The sequence below is a fragment of the Ruditapes philippinarum genome, unplaced genomic scaffold, assembly GCF_026571515.1.
Source record: "Ruditapes philippinarum isolate M1 unplaced genomic scaffold, ASM2657151v2 ctg6274_1_1_1_1, whole genome shotgun sequence".
Classification (NCBI taxonomy): domain Eukaryota; kingdom Metazoa; phylum Mollusca; class Bivalvia; order Venerida; family Veneridae; genus Ruditapes; species Ruditapes philippinarum.
In genome coordinates, this window is record NW_026863885.1 from 15062 (window position 1) to 38394 (window position 23333).

At 33.5% G+C, this 23333-nt stretch overlaps 1 protein-coding gene across 1 annotated transcript; it reads right to left on the reverse strand.

Moving 5' to 3' along the window:
* Positions 1-8367: 8367 nt before the first annotated feature.
* On the reverse strand, positions 8368-23297 carry LOC132723651 (uncharacterized). The gene is made up of 3 exons (XM_060708411.1): positions 23004-23297; positions 18083-18190; positions 8368-13551 (listed from the first exon to the last, which is right to left on the reverse strand). The coding sequence occupies exon 3, from the start codon at positions 13399-13401 to the stop codon at positions 11644-11646; it is 1758 nt and encodes a 585-aa protein (XP_060564394.1). The 5' UTR covers positions 13402-13551; positions 18083-18190; positions 23004-23297; the 3' UTR covers positions 8368-11643.
* Positions 23298-23333: the final 36 nt, after the last annotated feature.

A 23333-nucleotide genomic window follows, 5' to 3' on the forward strand; every position in this document is an offset into this window, starting at 1 on the left:
GTTCTATGCAGGTTAGATTGTGACCTAAGCTTTTGCCTGGACCCAAATAAAATTGACTCGGTTTTACCCAAGTGCAATGACAACTTATTGTCCAATAACCATTGGCTGCCCAATTCCATATCATCTGTCAACGCCTTTTCAACAACAGATAAACTTTTACGAGATCATCAAAACAACTTTCCAGACCAATTTCAAAAATATTTTGATCAAAACTGCAGCCATTTATTTGTTAACAAGATTTTATATTTTTAGCTCCTGTGACCTAGTTTTTGACCTGAGATAACCCATATTCGTACTTGACCTGTATTTCTTTGAGACAAACATTCTGACAAAGTTTGATTATGATTCAATGATTCTTATCAAAACTGTGACTGCTAGAATGTAAACAACGCAAAGGTGGACGACGAATGACGCAAGACGACGGACACCAGACATAGCCCAATTATTATACCTCACCCTGACCTCTTTGTGGTCAGGTGAGTTAAAAAATGTTTTGGCAATTCAAGAAACGGGTTCAGAGGTTTTATAACTGACATTATATAATATAAAAAGATTAGATATTTATTACTCGTATAATCCACAGACACTTAAGGTGTGGAACACAAAACGCATTAAAATTCCAAATAAAATGTATATTTGATGCACTTATCATATATATCAAACAAACTTAATATAAGCCACTTTGAAAAAAGGTCATATTTCAACATCTGTTTTTATGGAATTCAATTGCGTTTTGAGCTACATGTACACATCCCTATGTCTGTGGTACAATTGCGGCTTCATTCTGGAATAGACCCGGGTATAATTATATAAGATTCGTTCTGCTTCTTTATTTCCTTTTATACAATTTTTACTCGTGAGACATACATAGGTGTCAATCTTATCTTAGAAGATTGCCACAATCATAACAGTTGATAATAAGTACTATACATCACATAGCATAATGTGACGGCACATGGTATTATTTAGATCTATCACCCTGTAAATGAATATCACTCGGTCAATACCTTTTTGCAACATTTCCTAGGAGCGAGTGACCTATATAATCAGGTGCTATTACCCTGAGAGATATGTGTTATTTTTATAATGTAAGATAATGAGCCAAGGGAAATAATACATACATTTTCTAAATTGGTTAAATATAATTTTGGGAGATGCATAACCCCAGGTACGTACCTGATAACCCTTAAGAACACAAGATTGATTAATTATATAGCTCTTTCTTTGCTTTTAAAGAAAATGTGTGCATGTTCTTATTTCTATGTTTAGAAATATTTTTTTAAATTCATTTTTATAAAATAAGAACATAACCACTACAGATATAAAGAACAAAATATTGTGTAAAGACTTTTTTCAAAACATCAATTTTATGCTGTACAACCTGGTGACAATATTTAGTACTTAACATCTTAATGAAAATATTTAGTACTAAGCAACCTGGTGACAATATTTAGTACTGTACAACCCAGTCACAATATCAAGTACTGTACAACCAGGTGACAATATTTAGTACTGTACAGTCTGTGGACAATATCTAGTACTTTACATTCTAATGACAATAGTTTGTACTGTACAACCCAGTAACAATATTTAGTACTGTACAACCATGTGACAATATTTAATACTGTGCAACCTAGTAACAATATTTAGTACTGAACAACCTGACGACAATGTTTAGTACTTAACATTCTAATAAAAATATTTAGTACTGTTCAACCAGGTGAAAATATTTAGTTATGTGCAAATCAAGAAACAATTTTAAGTACTGTACAACCTGGCGCCAATATTAAGTCTTTACATCCTAATGAAAATATTTAGTACTGTACAACCTGGTGACCATTTTTAGTACTGTACAACCATGTGACAATATTTAGTACTGTACAACCTTGTTAAAATATTTAGTATCGTTCAACCTCATGACAATTTTTAGTACTGTACAACCAGATGACAATATTTTAGTACTGTAAAATCTGGTGATAATATTTAGGTCAGACGCTCACATTGATATTTCCATAGACGTACATTATAAGAAATGGCCTAATCCTACCTTAAAATTTGAGTTTTCATGCTAAAAAAGAGCTAATTTTTCTAAGCAGATATGAAAATGATGAACACATAAAAAAATGTTCCTGTTATATACGTGGTAGCCAACCAAATTTTTTGCAAAAAATGACTTCAAAAAAGGATTACCCCCCCATTTCATTGAAATTTTCTGCTGATCACAGGACTGACATAAGAAGACTCATGAAAATATTTCATTTTCTTCAGAAAAACAATGTAGTGGTTACTTTTAAAATTAGTTTTTTAAATACTTAAAAATACCCCATTCTCATCCAAATCACCTCATGTATAAACGTGGATTCATACGGTTTTCCCTGCAACTTTTATTCAGGCCAATCGCTGGTCATGTACAATGCGATTCCCTGACCTTTAGGTCAGACACTCACATTGATATTTCCATGAGACCTTATCATTATAAGAAATGGTTCTCTAATCCTACCTTAAAATTGAGTTTTCATGCTAAAGAGCGTAATTTTTTCTAAGCAGAATGAAATGCCTGACACATAAAAATGTTCCTGTTATTAGGGGTAGCCACCATTTTTTTGCAAAAATGACTTCAAAGAGGATTACCACCCCCATTTTTATTGAAAATTTTCTGCTGATCACAGGACTGACATTTACACTTTTTAATAAAAAATGCCAAATATCCAAGTCAAAATTTTTATCACAGAGGACTCATAAATAGTTTCAATTTTTTTCTTCAGAAAACATTGTTAAGTGTACTTTTTAAATTATTAGTTTTTACACTTAAAAAATACCCCACTTTCATCCAATCGCCTAATGTATAAACTGAAATCATACGGTTTTCCCTGCACCTTCCCTTACAATGCGATACCCTGACCTAAAGTACTACAACCAAACAGTATGTACAGTTATTTCATATGTTATTTGGGAACGATCAAAATGTTGTCCCTTGATGTCAGGGAGAATGTTTCCAACTGTTGCCCAAGGCCGTAAGACTTCAAAACACTATACCCTCCACCTCGGGCCAAAAGTTTGACTGTTCCCAAATAACATATGAAATAACTGTATACTGTTTGGCATCTGTTGGTTCAGCAGATGTTGAAAGGGTTTTCTATGTTTAGCTCTGGTGACACCTCAAATGAGACAATCATTATTGATATATGAACTAACTGATCTTTGACTGTCATAAGGATGTTACACACAAAATCTGGCCAGTAGTTTCAGAGAAGATTGAATGTAACTAGGAAGACATTTTTTTAATGCCTTTTCATGAAATAACAACAAAAACGTTATTGATATAAAGCTTTAATTTTTCTAGCATGATTGTCAACACATTGTAACTTAAGAATCAAAAATGTATGTTGATCTTAATGTCATAATATATAAATATTTTCGTTGTGATTGTCTATGTATTGGAACATTAAAAATAATGAAAACAAAATGGGCATACATGATCATTACACAATATCTTGTTTCAATGTTCAATATATAAAAAAAATTTTAGTTTATTCATTATGATCAGTGTTCATTGTTCCAGGTTAAACAATATTGGTGAAAAGTTTGTTCAATTGTTAGTTAAACATAATTGGTAAAAAGTTTGTTTTCATTGTTCCAGTTAAACATAATTGGTAAAAAAGTTTGTTCATTGTTCCAGTTTAAACATAATTGGGTAAGAAGTATTGGTAACATTGTTCCAAGTTAAACATATTGGTAAAAAGTTTGTTTCATTGTTCCAGTTAAACCATATAATTGGTAAAAAGTTTGTTCAATTGTTCCAGTTAAAACATAATTGGTAAAAAGTTTGTTCATTGTTCCAGTTAAACATAATTGGTAAAAAAATTTGTTCATTGTTCCAGTTTAAACATAATTGGTGAAAAGTTTGTACATTGTTCCCAGTTAAACAAATTGGGTGAAAAGTTTGGTAAAGCATTGGTTCAGTTAAACATAATTGGTGAAAGTTTGTTCATTGTTTCCAAGTTAAACATAAATTGGTAAAAAAGTTTGTTCATTGTTCCAGTTAAACATAATTGGTAAAAAGTTTGTTCATTGTTACCAGTTAAACATAAATTGGTAAAAAGTTTGTTCATTGTTCCAGTTAAACATAACTTGGTAAATAAGTTTGTTCTTTGTTCCAGTTAAACATAATTGGTAAAAAGTTTGTACATTGTTCCAGTTAAACATAATTGGTAAAAAGTTGGTTCATTGTTCCAGTTAAACATAATTGGTAAAAAGTTCCAGTTAAACATAATTGGTAAAAAGTTGGTTCATTGTTCCAGTTAAACATAATTGGTAAAAAGTTGGTTCATTGTTCCAGTTAAACATAATTGGTAAAAAGTTGGTTCATTGTTCCAGTTAAACATAATTGGTAAAAAGTTGGTTCATTGTTCCAGCTAAACATAATTGGTAAAAGTGAACCTTTATTACATGTATCTTTTTTGGGTTTTTTTTGTTGTTGTTTTTTAATAAAAGTAAAAAAATGAATGATATCTACATAGAAACAAAATGAAGTCATTTAGTACCCATCCTAACAGATCTTATCAGTTAAAATGATAAAAGGTATCTCTCAACACAGCAATTTAAAGCAGCACAACTCTAGATTTATTAATTTTTAAGAAATATTTTAAAAGTAAAATATTGTGAAGTGAACAAATAAAATAATTTACACATTGCAAACAGCACTTGAAGTCCATGTAAATTAACAAAATGTGGTCAAAATACGCAAAAGTTAGCATTTACTGCGTTAGTTACGCAGTAGAAATGTAAGGATAAATGCTGCAAAATCAGTCCTTAATCACACATGGCATGTAAATTATTACTTGAATGTTAAATCTTTTTAATTTTCTTAAAATCTTAAGTACATTTTTACCCAGTTTAACCCAGTAACAATATTTAGTACTGTACAACCATGTGACAATATTTAATACTGTGCAACCTAGTAACAATATTTAGTACTGAACAACCTGACGACAATGTTTAGTACTTTACATTCCTAGATAAAATATTTTTAAGTTAAAATTTGTTTTTTTCAACCAGGGGGTAGGGTGGTTAGAAAATTTAAGTTATGGTGCAAATCAAGAACAATTTTAAGTACTGGTACACACCTTGGCGGCCAAATTAAAGTCCCTTTACAATCCTAATGAAAATATTAGTACTGTACAACCTGGTGACCATTTTTAGTACTGTACAACCATGTGACAATATTTAGTACTGTACAACCTTGTTAAAATATTTAGTATCGTTCAACCTCATGACAATTTTTAGTACTGTACAACCAGATGACAATATTTTAGTACTGTAAAATCTGGTGATAATATTTAGGTCAGACGCTCACATTGATATTTCCATAGACGTACATTATAAGAAATGGTCCCTAATCCTACCTTAAAATTGAGTTTTCATGCTAAAGAGCTAATTTTTTCTAGCAGAAATGAAATCCGTGACACAATAAAAATGTTTCCTGTTATATAGTGGTAGCCAACCAAATTTTTTTGGCAAAATTGACTTCAAAAAGATTACCCCCATTTCATTGAATTTTCTGCTGATCACAGGACTGGAATAGAGACCATGAAAATATTTCATTTTTCTTCAAGAAAACAATGTAGTGTTACTTTTAAAATTAGTTTTATACTTAAAAAATACCCCAGTTCTCATTCCCAAAATCACCTCATTATAAAGTGATTCAAATAACGGTTTTCCTGCACTTTTATTCAGCCAAGTCGCTTGGTCATGTTACAAATTGCCCGCCCCCGATTTTCCCCTGAACCTTTTAGGGTCAGCCACTCACATTGAATATTTCCATAGATACATTATAAGAAATGGTGCTCTAACCTACCTTAAAATGAGTTTTCATGCTAAAGAGCTAATTTTTTCTAAGCAAGAATGAAATGCCTGAACACATAAAAATGTTCCTGTTATCATAGGGTAGCCAAACATTTTTTTTGCAAAAATGACTTCAAAGAGGATACCCCCCCATTTTATTGAAATTTTTCTGCTGATCACAAGGACTGACATACACTTTTTATAAAATGCAAATATCCAAGTCAAAATTATCACAGAGACTCATGAAATATTTCATTTTCTTCAGAAAACATTGTAGTGTTACTTTTTAAATTAGTTTTTACACTTAAAAATACCCCACTTTCATCCAATCGCCTCATGTATAAACTGAATCATACGGTTTTCCCTGCACCTTCCCTTACAATGCGATACCCTGACCTAAAGTACTACAACCAAACAGTATACAGTTATTTCATATGTCATTTGGGAACAGTCAAAATGTTGTCCCTTGATGTCAGGGAGAATGTTTCCAACTGTTGCCCAAGGCCATAACACTTCAAAACACTATACCCTCCACCTCAGGCCAAAAGTTTGACTGTTCCCAAATAACATATGAAATAACTGTATACTGTTTGGCATCTGTTGGTTCAGCAGATGTTGAAAGGGTTTCTATGTTTAGCTCTGGTGACACCTCAAATGAGACAATAATTATTGATATACATGTATGAACTAAATGATCTTTGCCTGTCATAAGGATGTTATACACAAAATCTGGCCAGTAGTTTCAGAGAAGATTGAATGTTAGGAAGACTTTTTTGATTGCCTTTTCATGAAATAACAACAAAACCTTTATAGATATAAAGTTTTATTTTTCTAGAATGATGTAACTTTAGAATTAAAAATTGGTCCAAATAAAAATGTATGTTGATCTTACTGTCATAATATATAAATAATTTGTTGTGATTGTCTATGTATTGGAACATTAAAAATAGTGAAATCAAAATGGGCATACATGATCATTATATCTTGTTCAATGTTTCAATATATAAAAATAATTTAGTTATTCATCATGATCGTTTGTTCATTGTTCCAGTTAAACATAATTGGTGAAAAGTTTGTTCATTGTTCCAGTTAAACATAATTGGTAAAAAGTTTGTTCATTGTTCCAGTTAAACATAATTGGTAAAAAGTTTGTTCATTGTTCCAGTTAAACATAATTGGTAAAAAGTTTGTTCATTGTTCCAGTTAAACATAATTGGTAAAAAGTTTGTTCATTGTTCCAGTTAAACATAATTGGTAAAAAGTTTGTTCATTGTTCCAGTTAAACATAATTGGTAAAAAGTTTGTTCATTGTTCCAGTTTAAAACATAATTGGTAAAAAAATTTGTTCATTGTTTCCAGTTAAACATAATTGTGAAAAAGTTTGTACATTGTTCCAGTTAAACATAATTGGTGAAAAGTTTGTACATTGTTCCAGTTAAACATAATTGGTGAAAAAGTTTGTTCATTGTTCCAGTTAAACATAATTGGTAAAAAGTTTGTTCATTGTTCCAGTTAAACATATTTGGTAAAAAAGTTTTTTCATTTGTTCCAAGTTAAACATAATTGGTAAAAAGTTTGTTCATTGTTTCCAGTTAAACATAATTGGTAAAAAGTTTGTTCTTTGTTCCAGTTAAACATAATTGCGTAAAAAAGTTTGTACATTGTTCCAGTTAAACATAATTGGTAAAAAGTTGGTTCATTGTTCCAGTTAAACATAATTGGTAAAAAAGTTCCAGGGTTAAACATAAATTGGTAAAAAGTTGGTTCATTGTTCCAGTTAAACATAATTGGTAAAAAGTTGGTTCATTGTTCCAGTTAAACATAATTGGTAAAAAGTTGGTTCATTGTTCCAGTTAAACATAATTGGTAAAAAGTTGTTCATTGTTCCAGTTAAAACATAATTGGGTAAAAAAGTTGGTTCATTGTTTCCAGCTAAAACATAATTGGTAAAAGTGAACCTTTATTACATGTATCTTTTTTGGGTTTTTTTGTTGTTGTTTTTTTAATAAAAGTAAAAAAATGAATGATATCTACATAGAAAACAAAAATGAAGTCATTTAGTTACCCATCCCTAACAGATCTTATCAGTTAAAATGATAAAAGGTATCTCTCAACACAGGCAATTTAAAGCAGCACAACTCTAGATTTATTAATTTTTAAGAAATATTTTAAAAAGTTAAAATATTGTGAAGTGAACAAATAAAATAATTTACACATTGCAAACAGCACTTGAAGTCCATGTAAATTAACAAAATGTGGGGTCAAAATACGCAAAAGTTAGCATTTACTGCGTTAGTTACGCAGTAGAAATGTAAGGATAAATGCTGCAAAATCAGTCCTTAATCACACATGGCATGTAAATTATTACTTGAATGTTAAATCTTTTTAATTTTCTTAAAATCTTAAGTACATTTTTACCCAGTTTAATTTTCTTGAAATATTTTGGCTCACCTGGAGGCATGCAACTTTAAAAATATCAGGATATGATTGTCACACACATGTGACAATATATTTCAAAAGATCTTTACAAAAATCACTTATTCTTCATACAAAAAAGAAACAAACCAAAAAACATTTACTCTTCAAACAAAAAAACAACAACACAAGAACACTAAAAGAAAAACCAAAGGTAAAAAAATATTCATCATTGGATTTTGAGTGATGAATGTATAAATTAATATCCTTCAAAAATGTTTCATTATCTTAAATAATGTACATATATAATGATAATAATCATAAGAGAACAGCCGAGATCATTGGTATATTCGCTGCCATTTTTGCTTTTCACAAAGTAAACAATTTTTAAAATGTTGTGAGAATTGACATGAATCTGGAGGTATGATTCTTAAATACATTTTATAATGCATATTTTGTAATATACAAAAGAACAGAGTATGTTTCTTAAATACCATTTTATAATGCATTTTTTGTAATAAACAAAAGAACAGAGTATGTTTCTTAAATACCATTTTATAATGCATTTTTTTTGTAATAAACAAAAGAACAGAGTATGATTCTAAAATACCATTTTATAATGCATTTTTTGTAATATACAAAAGAACAGAGTATGTTTCTTAAATACCATTTTATAATGCATTTTTTTTGTAATATACAGAAGAGCAGAGTATGTTTCTTAAATACAATTTTATAATGCATTTTTTTTGTAATATACAAAAGAACAGAGTATGATTCTAAAATACCATTTTATAATGCTTTTTTTTTGTAATATACAGAAGAGCAGAGTATGTTTCTTAAATACAATTTTATAATGCATTTTTTTGTAATATACAAAAGAACAGAGTATGAATCTAAAATACCATTTTATAATGCATTTTTTGTAATATACAAAAGAACAGAGTATGTTTCTTAAATACCATTTTATAATGCTTTTTTTTGTAATATACAAAAGAACAGAGTATGTTTCTTAAATACAATTTTATAATGCATTTTTTTGTAATAAACAAAAGAACAGAGCATGTTTCTTAAATACAATTTTATAATGCATATTTTGTAATATACAAAAGAACAGAGTATGTTTCTTAAATACCATTTTATAATGCATTTTTTTGTAATATACAAAAGAACAGAGCATGTTTCTTAAATACCATTTTATAATGCATTTTTTTGTAATATACAAAAGAACAGAGCATGATTCTTAAATACAATTTTATAATGCATATTTTGTAATATACAAAAGAACAGAGTATGATTCTTAAATACCATTTTATAATGCATCTTTTTTGTAATATACAAAAGAACAGAGTATGTTTCTTAAATACCATTTTATAATGCATTTTTTTGTAATATACAAAAGAACAGAGCATGATTCTTAAATACCATTTTATAATGCATTTTTTTGTAATATACAAAAGAACAGAGTATGTTCCTTAAATACCATTTTATAATGCATTTTTTTGTAATATACAAAAGAACAGAGTGTAAAATATCCCAATGTTTAGTATTATTTAAGCTGGTGAAATTATTTAGTACTGTACAACCTAGTGCTAATATTTAGTACTGTACAACCAGGTGATATTTAGTACTGCACAACCAGTATAATGTATTTTTTGTGTAAAGCAGTGTAAAACATTCCAATTTGTACTCATTAACAATTCATCTGGAACTTGATACTAGTATTCTTTCAATAGTATGCTTATATCAGCCCAATTACAATAGCCCATTTCACTACGATTTCTCACGTAAATTAGCGAAGTGCTACGATCAGATTCCGAGCAAATAATCAACTGACCAATCAAATGCTGGTGGATGCATGTACAATATATTACTAATAATAGTAACATAAAAGTAAACAAACAAAATTTACATGGCGGATTCTTGTCACAAAGTTGAAATATTTCGAGAAATATGCCGTTATACTGCATAGTTAACTCATTGACGATATTAATGCATCAGTTTTAACTTCTCTCCTATACCTAACGCCACGATAACGAGTCGATATCGACTTTACACCTGTCCTGTTTACTTCCCGGTCGCCACGTTGTAGCGTCGTAAATCATTGGTTGTTTTCAAGGTATTCCCCGAGAATATTTAAATATTAGCCTATCAGAAATCGTCAGTATTTGAGCTTACATTTGAGACCGATGCGGAGGATAATCCATTGGATTCTGATAATGAAATGTTTAATTTTGACATCAGAAAGTAGTTTAAAAAATGAAAGTAGGGATTTTGACTGAAGGGGATTATGTCTGTACACCAAAATGAAAGTGTTTGTATGGGTTTTCCAGAAGAATAAGCATTTTTTAATTCAATAAACACTCGCTCGTCAGCCGCTGAATATCGTAAATGTAAACAATACATGTACACTCGAGAACCAGTATTTCATTGGTCAAACATATTAGCACTTTACCTCCCACGTGATGCGTGTCTACGAATGTTTCCGATAAATTACGAAGGGCTGGTGAAATGGGCTATTGCATACCCAATAGTCATGATAGACACAAATTCTCTGGCTCAAATTCTTGAGCTTTAACCTTGACCTGAATATGGACTTATTAATCAACCCAAGTATTAATATTTCTCAAGACATCTACATGACAAAAAAACATTCAAACCAAATATATAGAAGTTTTCTAGCAAATCTAAAATTTAAGAGCAAACATATTCTTGTAATTTAAAACCTTTGACCTTTATTTTCAGACCTTGACCCTATACCCCCAATGATGAGGTTTAACCCATGATTTATTTCAATAAGATAAATGTTTAACCCATATATCAATTATATTGTATTAATAATTCAAAAAGATGTACAGCAGAAACAAAATTTAATGGTTTAAACCTTTAACCTTTGACATTGACCTAAAAGTTGGACATCTCAAATCTTGGTGTAGCATTGTGTTTCAGTTGGATGAACATTTGGCCAAAGTACAAATGTAAAATGAAATATCCTTCAAGGGCCTCAAAATGTAGAGCAAAAATATAAGAATAATGAAAACACAATGGAAATTATAAAGTATATGCAAATATAAATAGAAAAAGATTTCTCTTTCAATTCACACAGCCGTATCAGTATCTTTTACATAACTTTTGTCATTACAAAACAATTTCACCAACATCAATCAAAAGTTTATCATATATGATATACAATTTAGTTATTTTCTGGCTTTTTCACTTGAATTAAAATTATTAAAACAGGATGGCAATTTTTTTTAACTAGGTGATATTCTACAAAAAAGATTCATAATCATAAGAAAATGACCAGATCTTTCAGAAACAGAAACTGTATGTCTAAAAATTAGTATGTAAAATATTACAGATAAAAAATTGAGTACATTCAGCTTCTCAGACCATGTCTACTTCCCTACACAAGTCAGAATACAGTTTTTGTTGCACATCTTTATCCTGCTCTCCAAGACATAATTTAAAATGGCCTAATTCATAGTTCAGACCATTAGCCTGAAGAATATGAAGAATATCCTTTATTGGTGTAACATAAGAGACTCCTAAGGTTGCATTATTACCTGTAAGAATACCCACTGCAGTCAATTCGCCTGTTTCTTTGTTAACATGAAACACAGCAGCCCCAGAATCCCCCTCTTTTGAAAAAGGAAAACCAAGAGGATCCCATTCAACCTTGTACTGGTTTTTAAGGGATACTGGCTTTGGTGGTTCAGATTTAGTAGGCTTTTGTTGTTCAGATTTAGTAAAAATAAATTTTAAAGTATCAAAAAATGTTTTCTTTTTGTCTACTGAAAGATTATAGAATTCAAAAGTGCAACCCGTTTGTATTATTTTTCCCTTAACTAGACCAGTTACTGCTCCAAGAATGTATACTTCTAAATCTATTACATTACCTACCATTTTATTCCCTTCGAAATACAAACGATTCGGAAGGTCATGACATTTCAATTGATAATATCGTTGACCAATAGGAGGAAAGATACTACCATCTATTACAGGTGTATATAGATATGTACCTTCTATATTAGAATCAGTATCAAAAGAAGCTGGCCTTGTACTACCCATTTTAATTGTATCAAACTGAGGCAAGTCTGAACCTGTGGCACCCGTCACAGGTGTATCAAACTGAGGTAAGCCTGAACCTGTGGCACCCACAGATTTATCAAACAGAGGGTGGACTGAACCCTTACTTTTTGTTTGTCGTGGAGGAACAGGAACAGTATGATGGGCAGTAGGATCAGAAGAACTGTTTGATGGAACATAGAGAACGGAACTAGTGTCAACTAAAACAATTTCTACCCCAGCAGACTGACTATCTCCTTTTGAATACACCCCTTTTCTAATGACAGCATTCCCAATTCCTTCAATTTTACATTGATTTTCTATATCTAGAACTTGGTTTAGCGATGTATTCATTTTTTTGAATAATGTTCCATCGACCAAAATATGCAAACTTGTTATGTGATAAATGTTTTTATCTTTACAAAATGCATATCCTAAACTTCCCTCACCACCATTTTCACTTCTGACCTTTCGCCCCACTAAATACTTATTATCTAGATAATACATGTATTTAACACAAAAGTAATCTACAGATTTCTTTCTTCTAACTGCAGTAATACCAATTTTGTTGATATACTTTTCCCATTCACGTATGTCAACATTAATCTTACTTAACATTAGAAATTTACGGCAATATTGCTTAAAATTTAAAGATTTGGCATAGCTTACTAAATTTTGTTTTTTAAGGAAGGAAAAGAACTTTTTGTCTTCTTTTAATGTTTCTGGAAGCTCAGATACATTATTAATGTCATCTCTAAGTTCCTTCAGCTCATTGCTGATAAGATCATTTGCTTGAAATCTGTCATCTTCACAATCATTATGTGGCATTGACAGAGCAGACCAGAAGGTGTCAAAATCTTGAAACTTTTTGAAAATGGATGACATGACTTTGTAAACATCATCTTCCTTTTCTTTGAGTTTCTCATTTAACAAACTGTTAACCACACATAGCCAGTGGATATCAACCAGGTTATTCAAACGAGAAACTAAGTCCCTAAGAGTAAAATCAAATGGTGATCTTTCATTCCCCTTCAGTTTCTCCCTTGCAGCTGCAAAGTGTTTAATAACATGTCTCATTGCCTCCTTCTCAGGTACTTCAATCTTCTTGCTGTTGTTGTCTGTAGCAATCGTCAAGTACAATAATATCCAGTTGATACCCAAGACATTGATTAATGTCTGTAAATCATTTTTTGACGGTATATTTAAACCACTTTCTTCTCTTGTACACTGAAAATAAGAAAAACAAATCTAATATGAAAGGTTCAGACTCACTTTGATAAAATTCTCTAGACATGATAGATTCAAAGTGTTCTGAATTAAATTTTTGATATTTTAGATGTGTTGTTATAGAACAAAATAGATATATTTAGAGCTACAAAACTTTTCTGAGTGATTGGTAGTTGAGCAGCATTGATATAATCAATGTATCTATCATTATCCATTTGCAATAATTTATAAACCACTACAATATGTTTGATCAATATTGTGATCATGCAATGAACCGTCAAGTCTTTTGTTTTGTTTTGGGTTTTACGTCACATCGACACAGTATAGGTCATATCGCGACGTTCCAGCTTTACTGGTGGAGGAAGACCTCAGGTGCCCTTCCGTGCATTATTTCAGGCACGAACGGGCACCTGAGTAGAACCACCGACGTTCCGTAAGCTAGCTGGATAGCTTCCTCACATGAAATAATCCAAAGTCCCTGTCGGGATTCGAACCCACAGCGGTGAGGGGCAAGTGGTTTGAAGTAAATGACCTTAACCACTCGGCCACGGACGCCCCACCATCAAGTCTATTAAAGGCATTCATGCATCTATTTGAAAAAGATATTTTGGATTGCTCACCTGATTTTCAAGATTTTAATTTATAATTAAAAGCAGATAAAATTTCACAAACTTAAAATGATATCATAACGTTATATTATATAGTGCAAATGTAAACAAGGTTTTTCAATATATGCCCACCTAGTCTTATTACCCCAGATGACCTTTATTTGACCTTAAAGCCGCTATCCCACATATTGTAGTTTGGGCATTTTTGAAATGTCATCAAAAGATTAAAGTTTTTGCTGTATTTACAATGCTGTAACTTCCAGGATATTTGGGCTAAAAATGTAATCTCTAGAAAGATAACAAAGTTTTTCCATTTTTGGTCTGTGTGAACGGATGACCCATGTTCAAAGCTGAGCAAGAAAAACATCAAAACAAGCAAATTCGTTGAATTTATATCCCCCGCCGAGTACTGGTTATTATTAACACAACAACCGAAGACATAAGGCTTTATTTATATATTAATCATGGCATAAACAGTAATATTCTTTGAACTTGATAAATATTCAGGGAAATAACAGAGCCATAACTTTGTGTTAAATAGTAAAATCTGGAAATGCCAATGAGATGTATGCATACTACATAACTAATCAAGGGCCATAAATCTGAGTTATAAGTATCTGACTGGAACAAGGCGACTATATGCACATCTCCTCTTAGTATCCCATAAAGTTTCATTGAATTCCAGCCGGTGGTAGCAGAGAAGTAGCGAGGAAACAAATATTTTTCTATATGGATACTGCATAACTAATCAAGGGCCATAACTCTGAGTTAAAGTGTCTGACCGGAACAAGCCGATGATATGTGCATCTCCTCTTGGTATTGAAGGTTCCCATAAAGTTTTGTTGAATTCCAGCCAGTAAGTTGCAGAGAAGTAGTGCGGAAACGATTTTTACTCTATATGCATACTACATAACTAATCAAGGGCCATAACTCTGAGTTAAAGGGTCTGACCGGAAAAAGCCAACGATATGCGCATCTCCTCTTGATATTGATAATTCCCATAAAGTTTCGTTGAATTCCAGCCAGTAGTTGCAGAGAACTACTCCAGAAATGATTTTTACTCCATATGCATATTGCATAACTAATCAAGGGCCATAACTCTGAGTTAAAGTGTCTGACCCAAACAAGCCGACGACATGCGCAACTCCTCTTGGTATTGAAGGTTCCCATAAAGTTTCGTTGAATTCCAGCCAGTAGTTGCAGAGAAGTAGCGCGGAAACGATTTTTACTCCATATGCATACTGCATAACTAATCAAGGGCCATAACTCTGAGTTAAAGTGTCTGACCGGAACAAGCCGATGATATGCGCATCTCCTCTTGGTATTGATGATTCCCATAAAGTTTCGTTGAATTCCAGCCAGTAATTGCAGAGAAGTTAGCGCGGAAACGATTTTTACTCTATATGCATACTACATAACTAATCAAGGGCAATAACTCTGAGTTAAAGTGTCTGACCGGAACAAGCCGACAATATGCGCATCTCCTCTTGATATTGATGATTCCCATAAAGTTTCGTTGAATTCCAGCCAGTTGTTGCAGAGAACTACTCCGGAAACGAAATTTCGGACGGACGGACAGACGGATGGAAGGACGGACGAACGGACGGTCAGATGCGCATCTCCTCTTGATATTGATGATTCCCATAAAGTTTCATTGAATTCCAGCCAGTAGTTGCAGAGAACTACTCCGGAAACGAAATTCGGACAGACGGATGGAGGGACGGACAACGCCAAAACTATATCCCCCTCCCGATTCCATCGGCGGGGGATAACAAACTTTCTGACAAATTTTCAGGATATTTGGGATGAAAATATTACCTCTACAATATAAACAATATTTTTCCATAATTTGGGTTGTGTAACCTAGTTTTTGACCCCAGATGACCCATATTCAAACATCCACTAAAAACGATCTAAACAACCTTTTCTGACTAATTTCCAGGATATCTGGACCTACATGTACACCGTATCCTCTACAGTGTTCAGGCCTTTTTCCCCCTATCCCATGGGTACGAATATGGGCCCCATTCCCCATCCAAATTATGTTTTTCTTTCCCAATCCAAAAAAAATATTCCCAATCTAGAAGTCGGCAATTTGAAAGAAAAAGTACCACATTTTCAATTTTGGTGTCGTGAAATAACGTCACGGAATATATTCAGGTTTAGTGAATTAAAAACAGGATTTTTAATTGGTATCAGTTAACATTTGTACACTTTTTAGCCTGTCCTTGTATTTTTTATATGACAGAAAAAGCTGAACAGTTTAAGTAAGATTTATTTTAACTATTGTAACACCTTGAATGCTAGTATATTTTTCCAAATTGGCAAATTTCATGATAACTTTTCCAAATTTGCCATGTGGCGTTTTCCCAAAATAGAGGAAAAAGGGCCTGGTGTTAGCAAGGTTAATCCATATTTGGGCTGTGTAACCTAGTTTTTCACCATAGACGAACAATCTCTGAACTTCAGCTAGATAGAAATAATACTTAGCACCCTTTTTGTCAAATTTCCAGGATATCTGGACCAAAAAAGTAGCCTTTTAAATTTTAACGAGGTTTTTCGATATTTGGGCTGTATGACCTTCTTTTTGACCCAAGATGATCCATATTCAAACTTGGGCTAGAAATCATCTTAACAACCAATTTCAAGGATATTTGAACCAAATCAGTAGCCCCCAGTGTTAACAAGGTTTTAATATTTGGGCTGTTGACCTAGTTTTTGACCCCAGATAACCTATATTTGAAACTGCCCTAGAAATCAGCAGAACAACCTTTCTTACCAATTTCCATGATATTTTGACTGAAACAGTAGTCTCTGGTGTTTCTCCATACTGGAAATCTATGCCCCCCCCCCCCCCCCTGTTGGGCCAATTTTGACAGTAGAGAAAAGCTTAAACTTTGATCAACTGAGGACATAAAGATGGTATCAGTTACCAAATACCAAAGCTAGAAGCTAGACTAAGCCTTATATCTTCAGAAAAGAAGGATTTTTAAGAATTTACAATACACTGGAGCCGCGATATAGCGCTCATGTTGGGGTCCATGATCTCAAGACAGCGTTGTAACGAGTAACTTTTTATAACGCTCATTGTGTAATTATTGCGAAAATATCGCATTACCCCACCCACCGCCGAAACATATAACGCTTGTTAGTGGATTACCTTCCAATGGATATCAGTCCAAGCTTTTTTATATATTATTATTAATTATTTTGTAAAGCATTACTGAATATTTTTAATATAAACATGAAATTTACGAATTAAAAATATAAACCACGAATGTACAATTGTTTATAAATTTCCAGTAAAACAGCGGTGTTAACGTGTGTTATGTGTGGTCATGAAAATTGATACCTAGTGGATGGGACTAAATTAATCGTCTTTCCTGCTGTCACTTGTGAAAATATCAGTCATCCTCAACAACTTTTTTGCCGATAGATGGAAAGTGCATGCTTTTTAAAATTAATTGTACGCTTGTGTGATTTACTTAACTCTTTGGTGTTTGCATGTTTTAGCTAACAGTTTGATACCTGACTGATCAACAGTTCAAAATGAACAAAAGAGCGGATTAACGCTTACCTGTGTATGACTTCACACCTTCTTATCATGAGTGACGTAATTATGACTGTTAATTGCACTCGACTGACACATTGAACAAGCGTTATAGTGGATAAGGTGCGGTATTGATATACATGAAAAAGAAATTATAATCAGCGAAAAATACGATTTTTTTTTTGGGAGCCAAGGCATATGAGCATTCTACTGAGATTAGCGCTATACCGAAGAGCGCTATATCGCGGCTCCAGTGTATGTACATACTGAAAATCAATGCTCCCCGGACAGGGCCAATTTTGACCCCCAGACTATAATTTGAACAATCTGGGTAGAGGTCTAACTTGCTTTTAAGTCTGATCACTGCACTTACCGTTTGAGATGTCTGAAATCCATCAAATCCTGTCCCTGTTGCAGCCGGTTGACCAGATGTGGTAGTCCCTGTTGTTGGTTGTGTAGTTGTTGTCGTACCAAATGATGGCTGGAATACAGATAAACAATTTTAGTGAGTGAAACCAAAGACAAGTAACAAAACAATATTTTAAATATCAGTTGGTGTCTAAAAAAAGGCCAACAAAAACCCCAACTAGAAATGTGTCATCATGCCATGGATGCAACCAAAATTTCAGATGACATAATACTTTGTTACAAATTTGTTTGCACAAATTTTTTTTTTTCATTTTAAGTTCAAAGCCCTTAAAACCATTAAATGTTAACACAAACCATTTTTATACAAAGTTCAAGGCACTGAAACTATTCAGTGTTAACCTTTTGTAAATTGCATATGATGCATATTTGTAGCCAAAATAATGGGTACATACATACCACAAAAGTATGAGTGCTGAAACTGAAAATTCAAAATTTTTCCAGCATTCAAGAAAGATAACTTTGTCCAAAATCATTGAACCACAACCAAATTCAAACTTGAACTGCTTATTCCTAAGATGTATCTATATGTCAAATTTGAGTTGAATGTGTACAACCATTATGTAAACTTAAAATTTCTGATTTTTTTTCAAAGTTCAAGAGGGATAACTCTGTCAGCAATCATCAAACCATGACCAAATTCAAACTTGATCAATGCATTCTTATGACATATCCATATCTTTAATTTGTTGTTGAATATGTACAACTGTTGGGGAGACAATGAATGTGAACTGAAAAGTTCCTTTTTTCAAAGTAAAAGGGGCGTAACTCTTGGGGTGATAATGAATGGATACTTAAAATTTCATATAATTTTCAAAGTAAAAGGGGCATAACTCTGCCAAAAATCATCAAACCATGACCAAATTCGAACTTGACCTGTATTTGCTTATGACATATCCATTTGTCAAGTTTGAGTTGAATGTCTAATACCTTTGGGAAGATAATGAACGGAAACTGAAAATTTCATATTATTTTCAAAGTAAAAGGGGCATAACTCTGCCAAAAATCATCGAACCATGACCAAATTTGAACTTGACCTGTATTTTCTCATGACATATCCATATGCCAAATTTTGAGTCGAATGTGTTCAACTGTTACTAAGATAACTAGAACTGCCACTATCATGGCATGAATACCCCCGCATACCACTTTGTCAGAATCAACAGTGGCCATTTAGAGCTCAAGGACAACGTCCCTGCCAAATCTGATATTACTAAGCCAGTGCATTGCTAAGTTATGTATTCTACATGCTTCAAATGTGAAAATGTCAAAATCAAAACATTGCAGACAGGACATTCTTTAGCAAATAAGAAGAAAAGCTTTTTTTTTCAAGGTCCCTGTGACCTTGACCTTTGACCCAGTGACCTCAAAATCAATAGGGGTCACCTTAAAGTCATGATCAACATCCATGCCAAATATGAAGACTGTGGGTCAAAGGAATCTTAAGTTAATGGGTTGACAAACTTTTTGAAGTCAAAGTCCCTATGACCTTGACCTTTGATCCAGTGACTTTAAAATCATAAGGGGTCATCTACTAATCATGATCAACATCCATGCCAAGTATGAAGACTGTGGGTCAAAGGAAACTAAAGTTATTGGGCAGACAAACTTTTTGAAGTCAAAGTCCCTGTGACCTTGACCTTTGACCTGGTGACCTCAAAATCAATAGGGGTCATCTACTAATCACGACTAACCTCCATGCCAAATATGAAGACTGTGGGTCAAAGGAATCTTAAGTTATAGGGCGGACAAGCTTTTGAAGTCAAGGCCCCTGTGACCTTGACCTTTGACCTGGTGACCTCAAAGTCAATAGGGGTCATCTACTAATCATGACTTGCCTCCATGCCAAATATGAAGACTGTGGGTCAAAGGAATCTTAAGTTATTGGGCGGACAAGCTTTTTGAAGTCAAGGCCCCTGTGACCATGACCTTTGACCTGGTGACCTCAAAATCAATAGGGGTCATCTACTAATCATGACTTACCTCCATGCCAAATATGAAGACTGTGGGTCAAAGGAATCTTAAGTTATTGGGCGGACAAGCTTTTTGAAGTCAAGGCCCCTGTGACCTTGACCTTTGACCTAGTGACCTCAAAATCAATAGGGGTCATATACTTATTATGACTAACCTCCATGCCAAATATGACTACTGTAGGTCAAAGGAATTGTCGGTTAGGGTATTATACTACGATAATAAAGTACAACACGTTGTGTCTGGTTTATACGTCTATTCAAACTACTAACGTTATATATTACAAAACATAGGAAGTGACGTACTCTAACGTCACGCATACGTTGGCGTCATTTAACGGCACATGATTATGAGCGCAATTCCCGACATTCTGGGGGCCGCAAAATGATAAATTATTAAAATTAATATCAGTTAATTTCAACAAATCTTAGATATAGATTCTAACTCCTTTCTAAAAGACATTTAAATAAAAAGTCATTGTTTTGAAATAACACAAATGTCTCTCAATTAATAATTCATTATCTTATAAATGTTTATAGTCTGTGTTCGTGAAATTTCAATAATAACTAACTCCTTCTCGTTCTCTACGTGTCGTAATCTATGAACGCTTCATGTGCGGTGCTTGATTGTAAAGTTGCAGTCTGTGCTTGATTTGTGGGTTGATATTCGGTTGAAGATTGGGTTGACTCGCTAGCACCGGTATTTAGATTTGGATCTGGATTACTTTCACATATACTAGTGTGATGTTTTCTTCTACATTTAAAGCACCTGTAGTTTGATGGACAGTTAATGACTTGGTGGTGAATATTCAAGCAATTAAAACATAAATGTTTATTTCTTATAATGTCTTTTCTAGCTCTCACATCAGTTACTTTTGTACAGTTTTTGGTATTGTGAAATTCGTTACAAAATATACACAGTTCCTGGTCATCAAACGTTTCGCGTGCGGAATTCTGTGTCACGTGACTTCCGGTTCCTGTTTTCTGTCTCGCGCCCGTGAAAAACGACGCTGTAGTTCTATAACATGTTAAATCATCTGTAGTCTGCCCGGCCTCCATGATATTCAGTTCACGGTATAACGCTCTTCGTAAAGTTTCTAATAACCACTCATCGCTGCCATTTTCTCGTGCTAAACTCTTTCGTATTTCTGCCGGAAGTTTGTCTATAATGACTGGTACTAAAAGCGTTCCATATGTATTTTGATTTTGGCCTAGGGACTCCAATCCACGGATATAAGCTTCTAATTTGTCGATATAATTTCTCATACTGTGTAGAGTATTGCTCGGGGCTGGCAGGTTTAGTAACGCCTGTATATACGCATGAATGATTTTATGAGTCTGTCCGAACCTCTCCTTCAGTAAATCGACTGCTTGTATGTAATTTGCATGCGTAAGTGCAAATCCTTGAATAACTTGAGCCGCACTGCCTTCTAGTTGCGTCTTCAAATAATTAAATTTTTGAACTTCTGTAAGATTCGGGTTTTGATGAACAGATGAATCAAAAGCATCCCAAAAACTTTGCCATTCGAGAATGTCACCACTAAAGACAGGCAGTGATAATTTCGGCAGTCTGTGATAAAGCGACGTGTTTGAATGAAATGTACTCACATTTTGCAAAGAACTGTTACCATTATTCACGTTATTATTTTCGATCAGGGAACCACTTCCGTCTTGGTTCTGGTTTTGCGGGTTAGATGGTTCGCTATAAGCATTCTGTTGTTCTTCAGTGTTGCTTTTTCTGTTTTCGCTATAAGCTCGAAGTTCTCTCACCTTTATCTCCAACGTTAATCCATATTCTTCACTATTTACTACCTCCTCCTCGATGTCGATTACTTCCGTTAGTTCTAAAATCTTTTCGTTTAAAAATTTGATCGTCTCTGCTTTTCTGACAATGGCCTCGAGAATTGCGTTAAATTCTATCATCGATGAATTCTCTTTCCCCCGTTCAATTCGTTCAAGCTGAATTTCTACACATCTTCGTTGACCTTCTCTCACTGATCGCAATTTATCTATCTTCATAATGTTTTGGTCACGGCACCAATGTCGGATAGGGTGAAAAACGACGCTGTAATAATGTACAACACGTTGTGTCTGGTTTATACGTCTATTCAAACTACTAACGTTATATATTACAAAACATAGGAAGTGACGTACTCTAACGTCACGCATACGTTGGCGTCATTTAACGGCACATGATTATGAGCGCAATTCCCGACAGGAATCTTACGTTATTGGGCGGACAAGCTTTTTGAAGTCAAGGCCCCTGTGACCTTGACCTTTGACATAGTGACCTCAAAATCAATAGGGGTCATCTACTAATCATGACTAACCTCCATGCCAAATATGAAGACTAAGGGTCAAAGGAATCTTAAGTTATTGGGCGGAGAAGAAAAAACCGACGGACGGACGGCCGGACGGACGGACAGCCGGACGGACAAGCTGATTCCAGTATACCCCCCTTACAACTTTGTTGTGCGGGGGTATAATGAACGGAAACTGATGATGACGGAATGACAGAATGATGGAATTACGGAACAGGGTAACACTATATGCCCCAGCCATTATATGGCGGGGCATAAAAATTCACAAAAAGACAACCAAATGTTCATTCTATTTTAGACAACACTCTTTTTTATGTTCACATTATAAGAAATTCATTTTAATATTGATGGTATAGTTCACTTTATTTTGTTTTTTCTAATTACTTCTGGTCACTTTTTCCTAGTCAATCTTTTTTTCAACAGTGATGAAATATCATTCCAAATATGAGAAAAGGTTTAATTTAAAATGATCTTGATATAACATGATGTTGAAGATTTACACATTGTGTAACAGATAGATACATAAAGCTGATTACTGTTTCCACACATGTTTAATTAAATATGAAACAATGTCTACCTTATCCTTTTGAGCCTGGTCAAAGAGCCCACCAGCTCCTGTACTGGTGTAAGTTTCAAATCCAAACCCACTTTGGGTGGTGGTGGTTGCGGCACCAAACGTCTGACCAAACAGACCTCCGGTAGATGCCTGGGCTGAAGGCTGACCAAACTGGCTGCCTCCGGTAGATTCCTGGGCTGTAAGCTGACCAAACAGACTGCCTCCGGTAGATTCCTGGGCTGTAAGCTGACCAAACAGGCTGCTTCCACCTGTAGATGTATTAGCTCCAAACCCAGCTGTAAAGTATAATAACTTATGTTAAGTATAAATTTATCTTTAAGACTGTAAGTG

Coding starts and splice junctions, on each gene's coding strand:
- LOC132723651 (XM_060708411.1), bottom strand. CDS start 13,401: ATGAGACATGTTATTAAACACTTTGCAGCTGCAAGGGAGAAACTGAAG.